Source organism: Ascaphus truei, chromosome 19 (genome assembly GCF_040206685.1).
Source record: "Ascaphus truei isolate aAscTru1 chromosome 19, aAscTru1.hap1, whole genome shotgun sequence".
NCBI classification, from domain to species: domain Eukaryota; kingdom Metazoa; phylum Chordata; class Amphibia; order Anura; family Ascaphidae; genus Ascaphus; species Ascaphus truei.
In genome coordinates this window covers 22,575,558-22,596,668 of record NC_134501.1, presented here as the reverse complement: position 1 = coordinate 22,596,668, position 21,111 = coordinate 22,575,558, and the positions used below count along the sequence as shown (strand labels likewise).

General features: G+C 46.4%; 1 protein-coding gene across 11 annotated transcripts in view; it reads right to left on the bottom strand.

The window, feature by feature from the left end:
- Positions 1 to 3,696: 3,696 nt before the first annotated feature.
- The window catches only part of HSDL1 (hydroxysteroid dehydrogenase like 1), an 82,315-nt gene continuing 64,900 nt past the window's right edge, over positions 3,697 to 21,111 (bottom strand). For all 11 annotated transcript variants that reach the window (XM_075576907.1, XM_075576906.1, XM_075576909.1 and 8 more), the window contains 3 exons: positions 9,944 to 10,389; positions 7,669 to 7,896; positions 3,697 to 4,463 (listed from right to left, as the gene is read on the bottom strand). In XM_075576907.1, coding sequence (XP_075433022.1) covers positions 4,389 to 4,463; positions 7,669 to 7,896; positions 9,944 to 10,389 — 749 coding nt within the window. In that variant the 3' untranslated portion in view covers positions 3,697 to 4,388. The remainder of the gene's footprint in view (positions 4,464 to 7,668; positions 7,897 to 9,943; positions 10,390 to 21,111) is intronic.

The following is a 21,111-nucleotide window of genomic DNA, read 5'->3' as shown; positions in this document are numbered from 1 at the left end:
GTGTGTGTGTGGGGGTGTGTGTGGGGGTCCGTCAGTGTGTGTGTGGGGGTCCGTCAGTGTGTGTGTGGGGGTCCATCAGTGTGTGTGTGGGGGTCAGTCAGTGTGTGTGTGGGGGTCAGTCAGTGTGTGTGGGGGTCTGCGTCGGGGTCAGTCAGTGTGGTTGTGGGGGTCTGTGTGGGGGTCAGTCAGTGTGTGTGTGGGGGTCCGTCAGTGTGTGTGGGGGTCCGTCAGTGTGTGTGTGGGGGTCCGTAAGTGTGTGTGTGGGGGGTCCGTAAGTGTGTGTGTAGGGGTCAGTCAGTGTGTGTGGGGGGTCAGTCAGTGTGTGTGTGGGGGGGTCTGTGTGTCAGTCAGTGTGTGTGTGGGGGTCTGTGTCGGGGTCAGTCAGTGTGTGTGGGGGTCAGTCAGTGTGTGTGGGGGTCTGTGTGGTGGTCAGTGTGTGTGTGGGGGTCAGTCAGTGTGTGTGTGGGGGTCAGTCAGTGTGTGTGTGGGGGTCAGTCAGTGTGTGTGTGGGGGGGTCAGTCAGTGTGTGTGTGTGGGGGTCTGTGTGTCAGTCAGTGTGTGTGTGGGGGTCTGTGTCGGGGTCAGTCAGTGTGTGTGGGGGTCAGTCAGTGTGTGTGAGGGTCAGTCAGTGTGTGTGTGGGGGTCAGTCAGTGTGTGTGTGGGGGTCAGTCAGTGTGTGTGGGGGTCAGTCAGTGTGTGTGTGGGGGTCAGTCAGTGTGTGTGTGGGGGTCAGTCCGTGTGTGTGTGGGGGTCAGTCAGTGTGTGTGTGGGGGTCAGTCAGTGTGTGTGTGGGGGTCAGTCAGTGTGTGTGTGGGGGTCAGTCAGTGTGTGTGTGGGGGTCAGTCAGTGTGTGTGTGTGGAGGTCAGTCAGTGTGTGTGTGTGGGGGTCAGTCAATGTGTGTGTGGGGGTGTGTGTGTGGGGGTCAGTCAGTGTGTGTGTGGGGGTCAGTTAGTGTGTGTGTGTGGGGGTCAGTCAGTGTGTGTGGGGGTCAGTCAGTGTGTGTGGGGGTCAGTCAAGGTCTGTGTGGGGGTCAGTCAAGGTCTGTGTGGGGGTCAGTCAGTGTGTGTGTGTGTGTGGGGGCCAGTCAGTGTGTGTGTGGGGGCCAGTCAGTGTGTGTGTGTGTGTGTGGGGGGGTCAGTCAGTGTGTGTGTGTGTGTGGGGGCCAGTCAGTGTGTGTGTGGGGGCCAGTCAGTGTGTGTGTGTGTGGGGGGGCCAGTTAGTGTGTGTGTGGGGGCCAGGCAGTGTGTGTGTGTGTGTGTGTGTGTGTGTGTGTGTGTGTGTGTGTGTGTGTGTGTGTGTGTGTGGGCCAGTTAGTGTGTGTGGGGGGGCCAGGCAGTGTGTGTGTGTGTGTGGGGGTCAGTCAGTGTGTGTGTGTGGGGGCCAGTTAGTGTGTGTGTGGGGGCCAGGCAGTGTATGTGTGTGTGGGGGGGCCAGTTAGTGTGTGTGTGTGTGTGTGGGGGTCAGTCAGTGTGTGTGTGTCCTGCTGCAGCCAGGGGCGGGGTGTAAAATTGCGCACCACTTCTCCCCCTCCCCTTCTGCAAATTCTGCGCATCCCCCCACCCCCCCCCCCTCCTTCACAAATTCTGCGCAACGTCCCCCCCGCCCCTTGCGGGGTACATGCGCCCGGCACGGGCATGAGTGACCGGCCGCGGGCGCGATTACCCGTCCGCTGCCCGGCCCGCCCGGGTCACCCTTTCTTCCAGGAGCCGGCGCCGAGCCCCTGTGCCGCGCGTGTGTTGCGCCGTATGTCACCGCTTCCCGAGGGCACAGGGGGCCCGCGAACGCGTGTGGGGGGAATGACGCCACTGCCAGCTGCTTCTGCGCATGTGTGGCGTCCGTCAGCGGCGCCATCACAACTGCGCATGCGCGGCATGGCAGTAGGCGGCGGAACAGCGGGCGTTAGGAGCGGCGGCTATCGCCACCGCATATGTCAGCAACGGTGTGTGGGGGGGTGTGGGTCTGGGGTGGGTGGGTCCATAACGTGACGTCACTTCCGTTTCACATTTCACCCCACATCTATCCAGTTTTATCCCATCAGAGGTGCCACTAAAGAAGTTTAACTTCAATAACAAGCCCAAAGAGTCCTAAAAATGACCGAACACAGATCAGAACTTCCTTTTTTTAATTTTTAATCTTTTTATTAGAGAACTTACAGCTTGTACTGCTGTATACATGCTATACATTTCCATTTTACATGGCGAGGCGTGCTTGTTAACAATACATTTTATTTTGCTTCTGTATTTTCACATTTTGTACATTTCGCTTTTGTGTTTTATTATTAACACAACAATTTCTAGTCAAACAAAAATGTATTGGATATTGTCAACCAGTTTATAAGACAAACTTAAATATTTTTCTCCTGTTAAGTCACCCAAGTTTACACAACATCTGCTCTCAAAACACCATCATCTTGTGCTGTGGTGGCTGTCAATGGTCTTGTGTGGTCTCGTCTCGTAGATCCGTGTTCAGACTGTGTAATGTTTAAATTGTAATGGCACCTCCCTTTCTTTTGTGTTGTTGTAGTTTTGGCATGCTTACTCTAGATGTCGAGCGCTTCCTGATACGCCGAGATTCAGAGGGTGAACTTCGAAAGTTAAGGCAAATATTGAATGTATGTAATTTTCTTTTTTCAGGTTTTTTATTGTATTTTGTTTCTTTTTATGTTTTTGCTTGCCCATTGACTTCCAATGTATTTATCTGTGCCCCTTTAGAGTACAGATAAATACAGTGACAGACAATGATTTTTTTGCAAATGCTTGTTTTGAATTGATTGTTCTATTTTCTATTTATGTTTTATTGTTTTGACTAAATTGTTATGTATTTGTAGGGCTTGTTTTTATTACATTTTAGGAATGGTTAGGGGTTTCATTTATTTAATTGTTTTGTTGTTTAGCTGTTTATTTTTTTTATTGTTCTGTTGGTTAGGTGTTTATTTAATTGTAATCTTGTGTTTTGTAATAACATAATTTGTATTCTTTTGCTGTTTTGGTGTTAGATTAATTTTATTGATGTGTAGTTTAGGATTTTGAGTTCTTTTATTCTTGTGGTGTTTAGGTGCTTGTGTATTTCTTTTATTGCTGTGTATTTTTGGGCTTGATTTTTTTTTAGGTTGCCCATTGACTGCTATAGTGGCTTATCATGTCCATAGTATATGGGTATGATGTTCCACTGTGCCAATCAATGGGTAGAGGGTGAGGGTAGTGGCCCTGGGGTGGATGGTTAGGCATCCCGGGTGGGTAGCGGGGGAGGGGGGTAAACAACTAAATTACAATAGCGGTTATTAACCGCTAAGGTGATTAGGGGGTTAGGGGCCATTAGATTGTATTTTTTATTGTTCTGTTCCTGCCAACGGAGGACATGGACCTGGAGAATGATGATGAGGACACCCTTCATCCTGGCACGGGTACGTGCAAGTTTTATTTACTTTATTTATGCTTGCTAATAATGTTTTATTTAGAATGGGCAAATTAGCTATTATTCATATCTGGATAATATTAAGTTTGCCAATTACTGTACTGTATGTGTTGAGGGTAGTGGAGGTTGGTATTAGGGTTGTTGTGTTTTTGAATATTTATTGTAGGGAGCGAGGATGGGTGAAGGTGGCATTTGGCCCTTGGTGGGTGTTTATACCTACCAGGTGGGTAGCGGGAGGGGTTAACCCCTTCATTAACTTAGTGGTATTAACCGCTAAGGTAATGAAGGGGTTAACTCCTCCCGCAACCCCCCGCAAGGCCTAAACATCCACCTTGTGCCAAATACCACCTTCACCCACCCCCGCTACTCACAATAAACATGGCACTGGTAGTTAACCTCTTCATTGCCTTAGCGGTTAGCTAAAATAGAGCTGGGACGATGCTGGGCTGTCTCCCTGTGGTGCCCGCAGTCGGGGCATTGGATAATATGTAGTAATATAGAGCTGGCATGATCCTGTGCCCTCTCCCTGTGGTGCCCGCAGTTGGGCATTGGATATGTAGTAATATAAAGCTGGAATGATAATGTGCCCTCTCTCTGTGGTGCCCGCATTATGATATGATTGTAGCATGATACATGCCCTTACATGTTAGACAGGTTGTACCCACTTAATTTTGTGCTGATCTGTGAAGTTTAATAAGATGCTGGGACTGGCACCCAGCAAAGGGTTACATATTAATAATTGGATCCTCGTTAGTTCTACATTTTATGAGATATATATTTTTACTAATCACTGAAAATGCGAGAGTAATGAGAGTAATGCGAGAGTAATGCGAGAGTAAGAATCTGTACATTGCACAACTTCATGAGATAACATGTTATTGATTGGACGTCTGAGACGTTCCAGATGATGTTGATGGTTCTTGCAGCTGGTGTTCCGTGACGTTGCATGGTTTTATCTGCAGGTGATGTAGTCTTAACGTAGCATGTTGAAGACAAAGGTGATCAGACGCACCCAAACCCACTCGGGTAAGGCCTCAGTCATGGAGAGCTGGGGGAAAAAAAGAGAGCTTTTCTGAGCCTGTTATAGACCAAAACTCCACGTCACCGCAGTGCCAGGAGAACATGGGTGCACAGGGTGCTGCGGTCTCTTATACATAGGAAAACAGTGACATTATAAAGTCTTTTCCTCTTTGTGACGGCCGGAGGTAGCTGGCCTTCATTAATAAAAGGTGAAGCCTGGCCGGTTGCCTCCAGAGACCGTAGGTAATGGGCCAAGAGGGTTAGCTCTTGGGTCCAGTAAGAGAAAACATTGTATTTTCTGTAACCATGTTCCCCCTATACGGTCCCCTGCAGGGTTGTGGGATAAGAATGCCAAGTAGGGTTGTGATTTCTCCCAGGAGATAGCAGCAGGAAAGTGACTTTGGCACCAGGGAAGCAGGGGTGATTATTAGGGAACCCCTATAGTCAGCCTATGTGTATTTGGACAGCAATCTACTGCCCAAAATGTATTCAAAGTATTTTTCCCTTTCCGGGCATGCAATCAAACAGGGATTTCTGGTGCCTGAGTTTTAAGGGGGATTTTGTGGAGAAAGGGGTGTCAGAATGTGCATATCAGGTCGGGGATCAGAGTTGCCGGTTCCCCGATAAATATATCCCACAATCAGGCATGATTTTCGGATACATGTAGACACATTGCCCCAGCAATATCTTGCCTTAAAAATGTAACCGTGACTCACCATTCGGGTACCCTGCTTCAGCACAGCACAGGAAGGAAAGTGAACCAAATAAAATGTGTTTCATATCCTTCGAAAATCCTTCCTGGTTTAGGGGTACCCCAAGTACCGTTATGGCTCCCTGCAAACAGTATAGGTTTGTGGGTACCCGTCTGTACATAAGGACGGGGTGGGCTATGGAAGTCCCTTGTAAAGTATAGCAAAACCTGACCTGTTTAGGGGCGTTTGGGGTTCCCAGTGTCGTAGAAACTGCAGATTTTGGGAGTGTAAGTTTTAAGTGGGCTATTTGGGCGAAAATGTATTCCTTTTGTTTGCAGGAGTTCGGGGGGGGGGAGTCACTGGTACTCTCCTGATTCTCCTCGCCGTGCAGGCACTATTTGTGGGTACGCGGGGTGAATTACATTGGGGCCGCACCGTGTCCCCCAGACTCCTGGTTTTCGAGCCCAGATATCCCCAACTAATTTCCTCGCACGTATATAAGGTTCCCCAAGGTTTATACTTGATTAAAGTATGTTTTATGATGTTTATACTGCATGTATAAATGTCTATGCAGTCAGCCAGGGCATTTACATGGGTGCCAGGATGTCTGCATAGACCTTGAAGTTTAAAGGTGGAAGGATGTCCAGAGGTAGGAGAACCATTTGGTGAGCAGGGAAAAGGCTCCGGGCCAGTTCCAGAGAACAGGGGGCACCCCACTGGGGCCCCTTTTGTGACTGCAGATCTAGTGGAGCCGGCAATGGGTTATCTGGGGGGAACATGCTGCTTGTGGGCACATTTCCCATTGGCTAATTCATATTTCCTGCCCACCCGATTTTTTTCAAGCTGGTGTGGCACGCTCTCTGCCTCTGACATCGTCATCAGCCAGATGAGCCCCGCTCTGATAGGCTTGTGGGAAAAGTTCCCAGGCTCTAAGTGGCAGAAAGGCTCTGTCCATGTTAAAACATGGGACATTGTAGTCTATGAAAGGGGCTGCCGCAGATCAGAGTTCTCTCCCTCCGAGCCTTCTAGGTAACCTTTGGACTAGTCCAGTGAGGCGCCGGTATGGTTTCCCAGGGGCATTGAGGTGCCAGGGTCTCCTAGCAAAGCTGAGGACTGGTTCTGGGGAGTAAGGTTACCTGTTCCAGGCTTATTCCAGTGACGTGGAGTGAGCAGGGTAACGCCTTTTGCTGAAGCAGGCGCCCTGCAACTAGGAAAGTCTAGTTCTCAACCCCCAGACCCCAGTAAGTGTGTATATTCTCTGTGTTTTGTATTTCTATGTGTTTCCGAGGTCTTATCCAAATAAACCTCACTTTATTTCACTGCCTTGTTTTGCCTTGTGACTGATCCCTTAAATATAAATGGTGTTAAAAGACCTGGCTTACAGTGACACTCTTACATCCAGAATAAAGAATCCAGAGCACACAACATTTCAAACCTTTATTTTCAATATGTAATTAATACACTTTCATTTGTCTGCAGATTTCGTGTGCTCCGGATTCTTATCGCTCTATGCCACAGTGTAAAGCTCTCTGCCCCTCCGAGACGCGCCGACCATCTTTATTGTGATTTTCAGTGTTAATTTAGGAATGTGTGTTGCTAATTTTTTACTTCCCCTTACACCCAGAGATGTGCAAAACTAATTGCAGCTGGAACAAGGTACACAAATAACAAACTGTGCAGAAAAGATAATGACTCTACTCAGAGAGCGAGTACCCTACTCAGAGAGTAACCTACTCAGAGAGCGAGTACCCTACTCAGAGAGCGAGTACCCTACTCAGAGAGTGAGTACCCTACTCAGAGAGCGAGTACCCTACTCAGAGAGCGAGTACCCTACTCAGAGCGAGTACCCTACTCAGAGCGAGTACCCTACTCATAGAGCGAGTATCCTACTCATAGAGCGTACCCTACTCAGAGAGCGTACCCTATTCAGAGAGCGTACCCTACTCAGAGCGAGTACCCTACTCAGAGCGAGTACCCTACTCAGAGCGAGTACCCTACTCATAGAGCGAGTACCCTACTCAGAGAGCGAGTACCCTACTCAGAGAGCGAGTACCCTACTCATAGAGCGAGTACCCTACTCATAGAGCGAGTACCCTACTCAGAGAGCGAGTACCCTACTCAGAGAGCGAGTACCCTACTCAGAGAGCATACCCTACTCAGAGAGCAGGTTACCCTAGTCAGAGAGCACGTTACCCTAGTCAGAGAGCACGTTACCCATAAACTGACCATAATGTTCCCACCCCTGCCCACCACAAAGATATCTTAACAATTACTCTCTATACCCATCTCATAAAATGTTCCATAGGTAACCCCACCAATTGTTTTACTAACTAATGCACAGTGCCCTGGATAAGGGCGCTATATAAATGTTATAAATAAAATAAATAAATGATATAATCATTAAACAAAATGCCTCACATTTGCCCAGCAGCGTTTCCCCCAAAGAGTCCCCTGGGAAATGCACGTGAAGCCTGTGTACCTTCCACACCCAGATAACATTAAAAGCGCTCGGTAATAAACGAAGGATGTTTTATTACTCACCAGAATAGTGTGAGACCAGTATCCGGCAGTCCTGTGGGATATCCCCAGGGTCAGCACGGCCTGTCGCACATACTCTTTAGCCAGAGGTACCAGGAAAGATTTTCTCTGAAGAATGCGGCTAAATGATATCATATTAGTGACCACAAAAAAAGGGACTAAACTCTGTATAAAAATCCCCTGGGACGCATATTCATAATGCAGAGTTCTGCTGAAATGGTCCATAAAGGACTAGGAAAAAGAAAACAGAAGATTATTAAGCGGATTACTTGGATATGTCATAATAATGGCAGTAATTCAGTGCTTGTAGGGACAAACATGACTTTTCTTTGATGCACTGATATAGTTTTGTACTCACAGTTGCTTTAAATGTACGATCAACAGCCACCTCATACAGTATCCGGAACAGCAACAAGAAAAGCAGTGCACTGAGGTAACCAGGTAAAACCAACACGCAGCTCTAACGAAAAACGTCTATTTATTGAAATAGATGGACAAACATCAGGCAACTAGGTAACCTCTGACGCGTTTCATCCCGCAAGGGACTTTGTCAAAGAGTGGATGGTAAATGTCTGTATACTCCCCTTTATACTACCAACTATCCTGTGATAGGCTAAACACAAAATTGTTTTACTGGCAACTCTTCTACACAGCTGAGTCTTAATTAATGAGAGTGCCATTCAATCTATGCAGACATAGTGGTATATAGAAAGGGGAGTAAAATATACAGATATCGCTAATACATAGTAACAGCTAAACAACATGTATAACAAACATAGTAAAAAATATATACACAAATAACTTATTGCAACAGTACAGTAAGATAGTAACAACAGTAATGGCAAATAAATAATATAAAAACCAAACATACAAGTAATATGAATGAGAACAAGGATGGGATTAGTTAAAGAAACAAATAATCACAATAACATTATGAAATATATCAAGAGACGAGATTATAGTAATTCTAATCGATAATATATATATATATATATATATATATATATATATATATATATATAATATAACAATAATTAGAAAAATAAATAAATTTTTTATATATATATATATATATATATATACACATATACACACACACACACATGCATATGCACACATAAACACATGTGTACACACATACATATAAAGTAACATAATAATAAAAATAAAAAATTATATTAAACAATAATCCACAATGAGTAAAAATAAATTCATAATTAAAACTCAGCTGTGTTGAAGAGTTGCCAGTAAAACAATTTTGTGTTTAGCCTATTACAGGATAGTTGGTAGTATATAGGGGAGTATACAGACATTTACCATCCACTCTTTGACAAAGTCCCTTGCGGGATGAAACGCGTCAGAGGTTACCTAGTTGCATGATGTTTGTCCATCTATTTCAATAAATAGCCGTTTTTCGTTAGAGCTGCGTGTTGGTTTTACCTGGTTACCTCAGTGCACCGCTTTTCTTGTTGCTGTTCTGGGTACCTCAGCTGGTTGCACGTGGATTTCACACACAGTCGCAGACACCTATTCCGGTGCATCATCTCCTCTGCAGTGGGACACACCGGACACAGCGTGAGAGCAGTTACTTCATTGGCAGAGTGGGTCGAGGGTGTCATAGCATCAGCCAGGCTGTTCCCATTCAGGATGGTGGGCGATTCTTAAGGGCACCCGTTATTACCCCTACCCCAACCTGCTTCATGTGTCCACTGGATTTTCTATCATGTCAGTTCATTAAGTGCCTTACCAGTGTGTCTCTGATTATTTATGGACTTATTATCCACGCTCTAGCCCTTGAGCACTGGCGGCAGCTTATCCCTGCATTGTTTTCTCTCATACAGTATGTAGGATACGTTGTGACAGAGAAATTACAACATGTGGTGATTCTTCGTAAAAGTGCGGTACTTGTGCAGAGAAACGCCCAGATCCTTCCAGCTCGGCACTATTACACCCTATGAATCACCCCCCCATCCCCTGAGACCCGGGATGACAGGGGGTCAGCACTGGAAATTACCAAGGTCATTGGAGTGGGGGTTAATCATACACAGGGTCAGCACTGAACACTCAAATAATTATACTAAATACTCCCCTCCACGCTCCTTGTTGCCAGTCCTCTACTCTCGCCATGAGAAATCTCTCAGATTTGAGTATTTGCCCCTGCCCTCACCAGCCCAGACATTCCATCTCTGTGTTCGCTTGTGATACCTCGGCTGGGGGTATACCATTCCTTTTGAGGGGTCTTCCCATAGGATGGATAGATCAGTATATTTTATGTTACCTTGGAGGCAGAATACAGGGTCATCTGAGGAGTGGGTTTGCAACTGGAACCTGAGGATACATTGACGATTGCTCCTCTCTTCCTTTTCACCATACCCGGCAGAACTATATACACCATCATTGTGGCTGCAGCAATGTTGACGTTGATGATATCCCATTGTTTATCTTCGGGGACCGTGGTGAAACACTGGAGGTCCTCATAGAAGACCCCAGCATTGTTCACCAAAATGCCCACGTCCACGTGTCTTAGGGCCTCCTTAATGGGGGGGTACACCTCGCGGCCACGGCTGAAATCCGCCTCTATAAAGCTGGTCCTCACCCCGTAGGTGCCAGCGATGGCGTCAGACACTCTCTGCAGCTTCTCTCTGTTTCGGCTTATCAGGATAATGTTCACACCGCGGCTCGCCAGCTCCTCCGCGTACGCTTTACCAATGCCGTCTGTGGCACCTGAAGAACAGAATTTTGGTAGTGTTGTGTTTCACGGAGTGCAGAATCATACGCAGAAAATAGAAAAAAGACACATAGGGGCCTATTCACAAAGCAGTGACAAGTGGTTTAATGGGCAATAAATACTCTTATAGCGCGATACTGCCTGATCTGCTATTCACAAAGCAGTGAAAACAGCGCAGTATCACACTACATTGGCTTTTAAATGCCCATTAACAGCCAGAGACAAAAAAAGTCATCCGATAGGCCACAAAATGGCAAAAGAGCCTTTTTTGCCCAGTAACAGCTATTCACAAAGCTGTGATAAGTTTATCGGTGTATAAAATCTCTCAATATTTTAGCAAAGGCTGGTGCTAAAAAGATTGAGAGATGCATAAGAGCATGTTTTTTTTCCTGCACAGGATTGATACCAGAGGAAAGCGGGGGTCTCCGGGTGGTCCCGCGGGTCTCCGGGTGGCCTCCAGGTGGTACCCATGGTTGTCCGGGGGCCCATGGGTGTCCGGGGGTTCCTCGGATGGTCCCCGTGGGTGTCTGGGGGCCTCGGGGCGGTCCCTGCGGGTGTGCGGGTGGTCCCCGCAGGTGAGCGGGGGTCCTCTGTTGGACCCCGTGGGTGTGCCGCTTTGTGAATAGGGCCCATATAGTGCAAGACTGTATGTAAATACATTTTGATACATGTATAGTGTCTTTAAAAGTGGCAAATGCCACAACTCACATGGTCCAGTGAGGACAACTGGCACTGACAGGTTTCTCTTGTGGATATGAATCAGTCTGCCTCAGTAACCCTTGGATCTCACAGAGAAAATCAGTGGAAATATGGCCCTCTTGTGTGACGATAGAGGGACAAGCCTCTCCGGACATGGTGTAGTGTGATATCTCTGTGCAAATTACCTACCGGGGAGAATATGTGTAAAAAGTATGTTTATATATAAGAAAATAAAAGCAAATCTGCACTTACATATTAGTTTGTGCACTAAAACAGAGTCAGACAGGGAAAACAATAGACTCGTTATTCATTGCAGATGCCTCTATTTCTACGAAGCTGAACTTGTTTGAACAGCGACAGATTTATGGGTTCATTATTCTTATATTTACTAGCCGTGTCAGGCTCTGATGTAGTATAATATGGCACCGATGGCATACAGCCAAGAGTTCTCAAGGGGTTCAGTAATAGCCAAAGCATTAAATGTAATATTCAAGGACTCTATTTCCACAGGCTCATTACCACAAGATTGGAGTAAAGCAGACGTGGTGCCTATATTTAAAAAGGGAGCTAGATCACAACCGGGCAATTACAGACCTGTAAGCCTGACGTTAATAGTGGGGAAACTACTTGAAGGTTTAATACGGGATAATATTCAGGAATATGCACAAATTAATGTTCACCGCTCAACCAAAGTATCTAAAACTGATGTATGATCATTGAGGTGGTGCATAGGGGAACAAACAACATATCCACAGAGTCTGATCAAAGGAGATCAGGAGAAAGGTCCCCAAATGCTGCACTCAACCTATTGATACATCTTAACAAATATAATGTTTGTATATGATTGAAAAGGTAAATAAATACCAGGGCTATATCAGGATCAATTAAAGGAGACTGGTCATAACTACCTCTTAGGGGAATAACAAAAAATAAATAGATATTTAAAAAAATAAAAGAATACAACTTTATTAACATATATACTAAACTCGCATTGTGTACTTTATTTACATTGTGTGAATATTAAAACCCCAGTGGTGAGGACTGTACAAACTACTGTGGAAGGAGGATACATAAGATATAGTAAGCTGTACTGCCACGTAAGTGGTATGTATTTATTAACTTCTATCTCAAAAGGCTGGTTCAGTATAATCCTTAGAGAAGTGTATGTATACTCCTACTTAGCAGCGGTTTTCATTCAATTGTAAATTCAACATTAATTGAATGCCTATCTGTCACGAAAGGAGCCTTAGTAATGAGGCAATTCAAACGGGTATCACAAGTTCAAATTAATTTTAGGAGGATTGTTCCCTATAGTAGCGACAATATTAATTGCCACAGAATAAACAACAAACATGTATCGCAGCTGTACGTCACCCTATAGGTGCACACATCGGTGTGATCAAATCACTGAGCAAAGATGTAACTATATAGTGTGATGCCCACAACACGCTGCAGTCTCTTTAGTCCCAATTTAAGGCAGGAAACGTAGCATTTCTCTCGTTGGGGCTTATTTACAGGGATTAATGCATACCTCAACAGGCCCACCATCCCTTTAAGGCAAATCAAAACATAAAAAGAACACCTATTCCCTTTAGGGAAAACTAACTACAGGGTAGCTTTAACCCATACTAACTGGATGGACAGCTAAACTGATTCCCAACCCAAAAACATGTCCTGGCATATGCAACAATCTACACAGTCTGTGCACACGGCAGGCAATAAAGGGTTTATCTTATCTGATAGTCCAGTGTTTGGAGTGGATGTCCCCGCTTCAGCATGGCCTCGCTTCCTTCCTTCCTAGGGGACCTCGGCCCCATGTGAGCTCAGAGAAACTCTCCTCTGTAAGTCCAATGCCAAGGACAGGACATCCCCGCTTCAGCACGGTCTCTCACCCTTTCTTCTCCTTCCTGGGATTAATCACCCAGGCAGTCCCTGTAGGCTCTGCGACCACCATCCAGCGGGCCTAGGGGTCTGTGCCAGCTTCCACAGCTGGAGATGCCAACATATCCGGGCCCCTTCTCTGGGACAGCAATCTATCACTGTCTTGCAGCTTCCTGTGTCTTTTAAAGTAATTCCTCCTTCAAAACTCCATGAGTAATGAGGAGTTCAGCCTTTTTCAATTAGGCAGCAGCTGCTACTGGCTACTCCAGGGGATTAACTTTCTGAGAGCTAGAAAAGTCCCCTACTGCACTGTTCCAGCACCTAGAGGACAGTGATGGTATCATAATAGTTATCAGTACTGCATAAATGATGTGCCTGTATGTCACATACTGTAAAAGAGCCTTAATGCTTAGGCAGTTCCTAAAAATAACACCACTTTATGTTCATTGGAGAGAGTACCCCCCATGATACCAGTGGTGTTTTGTGCAACACATTGATTGTACATATGTTACACAGATGTTTGCTATCCAATAAGTGCATATACCAGTGTAATCAATGCATAGCGTTAGTGACTCTTTTGACTGAAGTGATATTACCCCTGCCCTAACTTGTAGCAGAATTATAAAGCTTTAGTCAGCAGCCAAATATTTGAAATAAATCATCGCTATACAACCAGTTTAGGGTATGCCAGCGTGTAGTCCGTCTGCCTCCTTATCACGCCTCACCACCAGACGCCACCATCGTGACGTCAGTAAAACCCGATGCCATTTTGCGTAGCTAGGTACGCTTCTTCAGGGGAAGAGCAATGACCGTCAGTGAGATCTCCTCCTAAATAGCCTTATTTTTTGGCGTGTTTGGGCTAAATTATCGTCTCATACTCATTATGTGTTGTTAACCCGAACAGTGCGAGGTTCACGTTCTTAAACTGAACCGATTAATGGTGAGATGATAGGTTTCATCTCAATTCAATTCTAGTTAAAATTACTAAACAAATATGCCTTGTATATAGAAAATAAACGCCATGTACAGACTGTTCATAATGCACAAACATTGCCAGAGGATTGCATTCACATCACATCATATTTACTGAATGATTCACGTCTGTATATTTGTTTTATACCATGGCGTGCTTTAAAATCATCATTCAGATATATACCAGAATATGCTGATAGTTTGTAACGCTTGCGCGAGCCCACAAACAAGACCTGACCCCGGCACTGAGGTGGGAAGGACTATGCCACACAACCACAGCAGCGGGGGAGAGCCCAGAAGGTGGTTTGCAGTGTTGCTGGATCTGGGTATGTAGAAAGGGTTAATCCAATACTTGCCGGGGTCCGTGGGTTGGAGAGGTGCACGTAGTTGGAGTCCGTAAGCCTGTGGTCTGGGGTTGGAGAGGTACTCGTAGTCGTTATCCGTAAGCCAGGGGTCAAGAGCCAGAGAGAATCCAAATGCAAAGCCAGGTCGGTACACGAGAGTTTAACTGCAGAGAACAAGACAAGACTGGGCTGGACAAGACAGGCACACGCAAAAGCTACACAAGGTTATGTTCAGCAAGGTATGACAGGGAGAGGAAGTCCTTTATAGCAGACAGGAACCAGTAGGAGAGGGGGCGGAGTGGGGGCGGAGCCTCTGCAGATGCAAAGGATAGGCTGCAAGAGACAAGGGCTCACAGCAATCTTGACTCGCAGCTGGGGCTCGTTGCGCGACGTCATGCGTGCACGCCGCGCGCAGCGGAGGCGCGGCGTGACCGAGGGGGCGGAGCTAAGGTCTGTGACCTGGTAGAAGAGGAGCGGGTGCGCACGCGCTCTGTAAACAGAGCGGGGGTGCGCGCACCAGCGGGGGGCAGATCGGAGGCAGCAGCCGTTGCAGTACTGTTATGTAAAGAGGAGGAACCGCGCCGCAAGGGACGCAATCCCCGAATCCTCACAGTACCCCCCCCCCCTTGAGGATTGAACTCCGGACGATCCATAAATGGCTTGTCTGGGTATCTGGCGTGAAAGCGTCTGAGCAAGCCGGGAGCGTGAATCTGGTCACCGGAGACCCAAGAACGTTCTTCAGGACCGAAACCCTTCCAGTGTACAAGGAACTGCACCTTCCCTCTGGAGATTCTTGAGTCAATGACAGAGCGGATTTCGAATTCCTCTTGACCATGCACCAACACAGGAGGAGGAGGGGAAACAACATCAGGATACCTGGAACTCTGTTTGACAGGTTTCAGAAGAGAGACATGGAATACCGATGGTATCTTCATAGAGGGAGGTAAGTCCAGGCGGTACGCCACAGGATTAATCTGTTCCGGGATCTTGAATGGTCCCAAGAATCTGGGAGCCAATTTTAAGGTAGGTGTCTTTAATCTGATGTTCTTTGATGAGAGCCATACCTTGTCTCCTGTCTTAAACATGGGCGCCTCTAGACGATATCGATCCGCCTTGGTCTTTTGTCTCCGAACGGATTCCTGGAGAGTTCTCTGAATCTTATCCCATGACTCTTGAAGAGCATTGATTCTGGCATCAGCAGCAGGGACTCCAGAGATATTAGAAAAAATAGGAAGAGAGTTAGGGTGGTAGCCATAATTGACGAAGAAGGGCGACTCTTGGGTGGATTCGTTTCTAAGAGAGTTATGTGCAAACTCAGCCCATGGTAAGAGATCAGCCCAATTATCTTGTGTATCAGAAACAAAACATCTTAGATATTGTTCTAAAGATTGATTTACCCTTTCAGTCTGTCCATTGGTTTGCAGGTGATACCCGGAAGAAAAAAGAAGCGAGATATTGAGTCTTTGAGAAAAAGCTCGCCAAAACTTGGATACAAATTGGGATCCACGGTCGGATACAATTGAAACAGGAACCCCATGTATACGAAAGACTTCTTTGACGTAGATATCAGCTAGAGTTGCAGAGTTAGGGAGGCCCTTGAGGGGTATGAAATGGGCCTGCTTGGAGAACCTATCCACAATGACCAAGATGGTATTCATGCCATTGGAAATGGGCAGCTCCACAATAAAATCCATTGATAAATGGGACCAGGGACGTTCAGGAATGGGGTGCGGACGTAGCCGACCAGAAGGCTTTTTTCGAACTCAGTTATTACGAGCACAGATGGAACAAGATGAAACAAATTCCTTAATGTCGTTCAACATCTCTGGCCACCAGAAAGTACGTCTGATTAAATCGGTGGTTCTTCTGATCCCAGGGTGACCGGCCGACCTGGAAGCATGATCCCACTCAATAATTTTTTGACGGAATTTGGTTGCCGCATATAGGCAGCCCTCAGGTACCTCAAGGCCCTCTGGAATCCGGGTTTGAGAGTCCAGAATTTTGTCCAAAATATCGAAGGAATTTGCTGCAATGATCAATCTTGAAGGAAGAATAGTCTCTGGAAGGTCCTCGGATCGGTCTTCGGAAAGGAATTGACGGGACAAAGCATCGGCCTTCAAATTCTTTGTACCAGGAATGTAAGAGATTACATAGTTGAATCTTGAGAAAAAAAGAGCCCAGCGAGCTTGACGGGAACCAAGATGTCGAGCACCTTCAATATACAATAAATTCTTGTGGTCAGTAAGAATAAGGATCGGTTTCTCGGTACCTTCAAGAAGGTGTCTCCACTCTTGGAGTGCAAGTTTGATAGCCAAAAGTTCTCTATTACCTACATCATAGTTGATCTCCGCAGGGGAGAATTTCTTGGAAAAGTAGCCGCATGGATGCAGGTGATCTTGAGGAGAACGTCTTTGGGGGAGCACTGCCCCGGCTCCAATATCCGAAGCATCAACCTCCAACGTGAAGGGAAGGGAGGGGTCGGGGTGATACAAAATGGGAGCGGTGGTGAAGGCCTTCTTTAAAGACTCAAAAGCAAGACCAGCCTCCGGAGGCCAGGAGGAAGGATCAGCATCTTTCTTGGTCAAAGCGGTAATAGGAGCAACCAGTGTGGAGAATTTATGAATGCACCTACGATAATAATTGGCAAATCCAAGGAATCGCTGGATGGCTTTAAGCGACGTGGGCTGGGGCCAATCTAATACCGTCTTTAGTTTCTCAGGATCCATGGAAAATCCCTTCTCGGAGATTATATAACCCAGGAAGGAAGTAGAATTTTGATGAAACATACACTTCTCCATCTTGGCATACAGACAATTCTGACGAAGCCGAGAGAGTACTAGCTTGGTATGCTGGATATGTTCAGGCAAGGATTTGGAAAAAATTAGTATATCATCAAGGTATACAATGACGAATAAATTGAGAACATCACGGAAAACCTCGTTAACAAACTCCTGAAAGATCGCAGGGGCGTTACAGAGTCCAAACGGCATTACTAGGTACTCATAATGGCCGTCGCGGGGTTAAAGGCCGTTTTCCATTCGTCTACTTCCCTTATGCGTATCAGGTTGTAGGCACCCCGGAGATCGAGTTTGGAGAAAATGGAGGCACCTTGTAGACGGTCAAACAATTCAGATGAGTGGTAAAGGGTAACGGTTCTTCTGTGTTATCTTATTCAAGCCTCTATAATCTATGCAGGGGCGACGAGATCCGTCCTTTTTCTTTGCAAAGAAGAACCCTGCCCCAGCAGGAGAGGTGGAGTTCTTAATAAAGCCTTTTTTTAAGTTCTCCTGGATATACTCGGACATTGCTCGGGACTCAGGAAGGGACAGGGGGTAAGACTTGCCTTTAGGCAGAACGGCACCAGGAATCAGATCAATGGGACAATCGAAGGGACGATGTGGAGGAAGAATCTCTGAACGGACTTTGTCGAAAACATCAATAAACTCATGGTAGACTTCTGGAAGGAACCCCTTGGAAGGATCCGCAGTCTCTAAACCGGCAAGAGAGAGTGAAGTGAGAGCACAAGGAATGGCACATGGGGTAGACCAACGTATGGGTTGTTTATCAGTCCAGTCAATCACGGGATTGTGCAGTTGTAACCAGGGGAGACCCAAGATTACCTGTACAGATGGTGAATGAATGACGTCCAACGAGATTTGTTCCTTGTGTCCATCCTTGGTGGAAAGGGTGAAGATCACGGTCTCCAGGGTGATAAAGGCAGGCTGGAGTGGACGACCGTCTATTGCTTCGAGTCCTATGGGAGTGGACTTCCCAAGCAGTGGGATCCGGTGTTTTGTAGCAAAATTCTGATCCACGAAATTTCCTCCAGACCCAGAGTCGATGAAGGCAAGTGCAGAAATATGAAAGTCCGTACCCTCCATTATGATAGATAGAAGGATCCTTTTTGGCATATTTTCCTTGGAAGAGGAACAAGAAGATATGGTATCCAAAGAAACTCCATCATACCTTATAGGCCGCTGGCGTTCTCCCGGACGCGTAGGACAGCGGTACGCCAAATGACCAGCTAGGCCACAATAAAGACATAGCCCCTCGCTTCTCCAGCGCTGCTTTTCTGTAAAGGACAAATGGTGAGTACCCAGCGGCATGGGGTCTGGTGCTTCCGGAACTGGAACAAAAGAAGGAGAGAGAGTAGGAGAGATAGGGATAGGTACCGGCGTACGTGTAATCCGGCGTTCACGTCGTCTCTCTTGGAGGCGTTGATCCACCCATCTACATGTAGAGATCAGATCCTCCAGGGCAGTGGGTCTTTCACGTGCAGCCAATTGATCTTTCACGGAGTCAGAGAGGCCATGCCAGAAGGCTGCAGTTAAAGCCTCGTCGTTCCAACCGGTTTCCGCTGCAATAATCCGAAATTCAAGAGCGTACTTCGCGACGGTCCAGTGGCCCTGGGTGATATGGAAAAGAGAAGCGGCCGCAGTAGCCTCACGGCCAGGAGTGTAAAAAACCTGCTGAAACCTTTTTTTTAAAGAAATAAAGTTCTGCGTGAGTTCAGGCATTAACTCCCAGATAGGAGATGCCCAGGCCAGTGCAGCTCCGGTTAACAATGAAATTATATAAGCCACTTTAGACCTATCAGTAGAGAAGTGAGAAGGGGTTAATTCAAAGTGGATGTCACATTGGATTAGAAAGCCTTGGCATCCTAGGGGTTCACCCGCATACCGATTGGGTGTCAGAAGACGTGGTTCCTGGGGTATGATTCCCACTAGAGTAGCAGCAGTTGTGGTTTGGCCCACCTCAGGGGGGGTCAATGTTTGTTGGGCTGAACATACTGTAACGCTTGCGCGAGCCCACAAACAAGACCTGACCCCGGCACTGAGGTGGGAAGGACTGTGCCACACACCCACAGTAGCGGGGGCGAGCCCAGAAGGTGGCTTGTAGCGTTGCTGGGTCTAGCTTCTTTGTCCACTGGGTATGCTGCTGCCTTCTGTTGGCTCTGGGTTCCTCTGTCTGTCTGTCTGTCTTCTTGTTGCTCCTGTCTCTGTCCTTTATAGCTTGCTTCCTGCCTGTTGGTTTTGCCTTTGCTTGGAAGTCAGACTCCTAATGCACATGCTTCTGATTCCTGATCTGTTCCTGTACCTGTATTTGAGTCTGTTTACAGTAAAAGCCCTTGCTAGTAATCTGGCTTGTCCCTGTTTGTTCCTGCTTCCCGGTCTCAGTCCCTGCTCCCAGTCCCTGTCCTGCCCCGCCTGTCCCGTTCCAGTCTCCTCATTGCCGACCTCTGCTTGTTACCTGACTTCGCTACCTGCCGCCTGCCTCGGACCCCTGCTTGTTACCTGACTTCGCTACCTGCCGCCTGCCTCGGACCCCTGCTTGTGACCCCTACTACGCTCGTGCTGTTCCGGCCACCGAGATCCTACCCGCCACAGGAGTCTCTCGTGACAGAAAGCAAAGGCCACTTCTGGATCTCGCTGGAACAGATTCTTCTTCTGCCTGCACCCTTTCCTGCCTGCTGCAGCAGACCACATCCGCAAGGTTGAAGATAAGTACTTATGTTTCTTTTTAAATCCCAGTTGGGACCCTGAAGGTTTTGTTGCTGCAAAGGTTTCTGCAGGGTTTTTTGTGCCACTTTCTCCCTGAGAAGAATTCCCTATTACAAAAAAGACCCTTCCCTGCAGTACCTGTTTTTGCCATTTTGAGACATTCATTACCTGGACAGGGGTTTGTCTCTGCATTGTGGGTGGGCCACTGCAGATTTTCAGACTCTCACATTTCTATTTGGGACGGTTGCCTTGGCTTGCTGCTTTCCCTGGTTGGACCACTGCTGTTCACAGGGTCCCCATTTCAAAGGACAAGAGTGCTTCCATTATTTTGTTACTGCATACTGTGATTTTTCCTGCAATCTGTAGCTTTTCATATGATTGGTTCTAAGTTTTTAGGTTTACCTGCAAGTTCCCCATAAGTTTGTTTCTCTGCAACATATGATATCCCTACGCCTGATATCAAAGGTTTCCGATTTGACTGCAGGGTTCTCTGCCTGATATTCCTATGTCCGATGTCAAAAGTTTCAGATCTAACTACAAGTTTTCTCTGTATTAGTTTCCTGCAGTCTATGATATTTCTATGCCTGATATCTAAAGTTTCAGATTCAACTGCAGGTTTTCTCTGTCTGTATGATATCCCTACGCCTGATGCCTAAAGATTCAGATGTAACTGCAGGTTTTCTCTGTCTGTATGATATCCCTACGCCTGACGCCTAAAGATTCAGATATAACTGCAGGTTTCTCCGTCTATGTTTTTTCCTTGCATTTATAAATCTCTGTGACTGATGCTAAAGTCTCAAAAGGTCAGCTCTCCTATCTTGTGTCTCTGTGTCTAATGTTCCTGTTGTTCATTCTAATGCTTCTGTTTTAAAAACACATTTCCTCTTTACTGGTTTCTTGGGAAGTGTGGTTTCCCCATGTCTGAAATTATGGCTCCCATTCAAACAGTCTTGAGCAGTAAATGTGAACACAGTACCACTGATTCTTCAGAACTTCTCAAAGCAAGGAGGAAGAAGAAAAAGAAGGGAGGCATTACTGTGGAAGTTGCAGAAGGAATTAAGAATGAAAATTTAACCTCAGAGTCTGCATTTGATGAAAGAGATATGCTGCAGCTTAAGGCAACTCACAGACGTATCCCAAGAATAGTGGAAGAGAAGAAAGATGCCCCTACTCAGACGCTTCAAGCTGCACAGAAAGCGATTGATTGTCTTTATGGACGTTTAGATAAGGAGCAAGAAACTAATTCTGCACTACAGAGCTGTCTATCCTCAGCAATTGCTAAATGTGTTCTCCAGGAAAAAGAAAAGCATCAGTTGGAGAG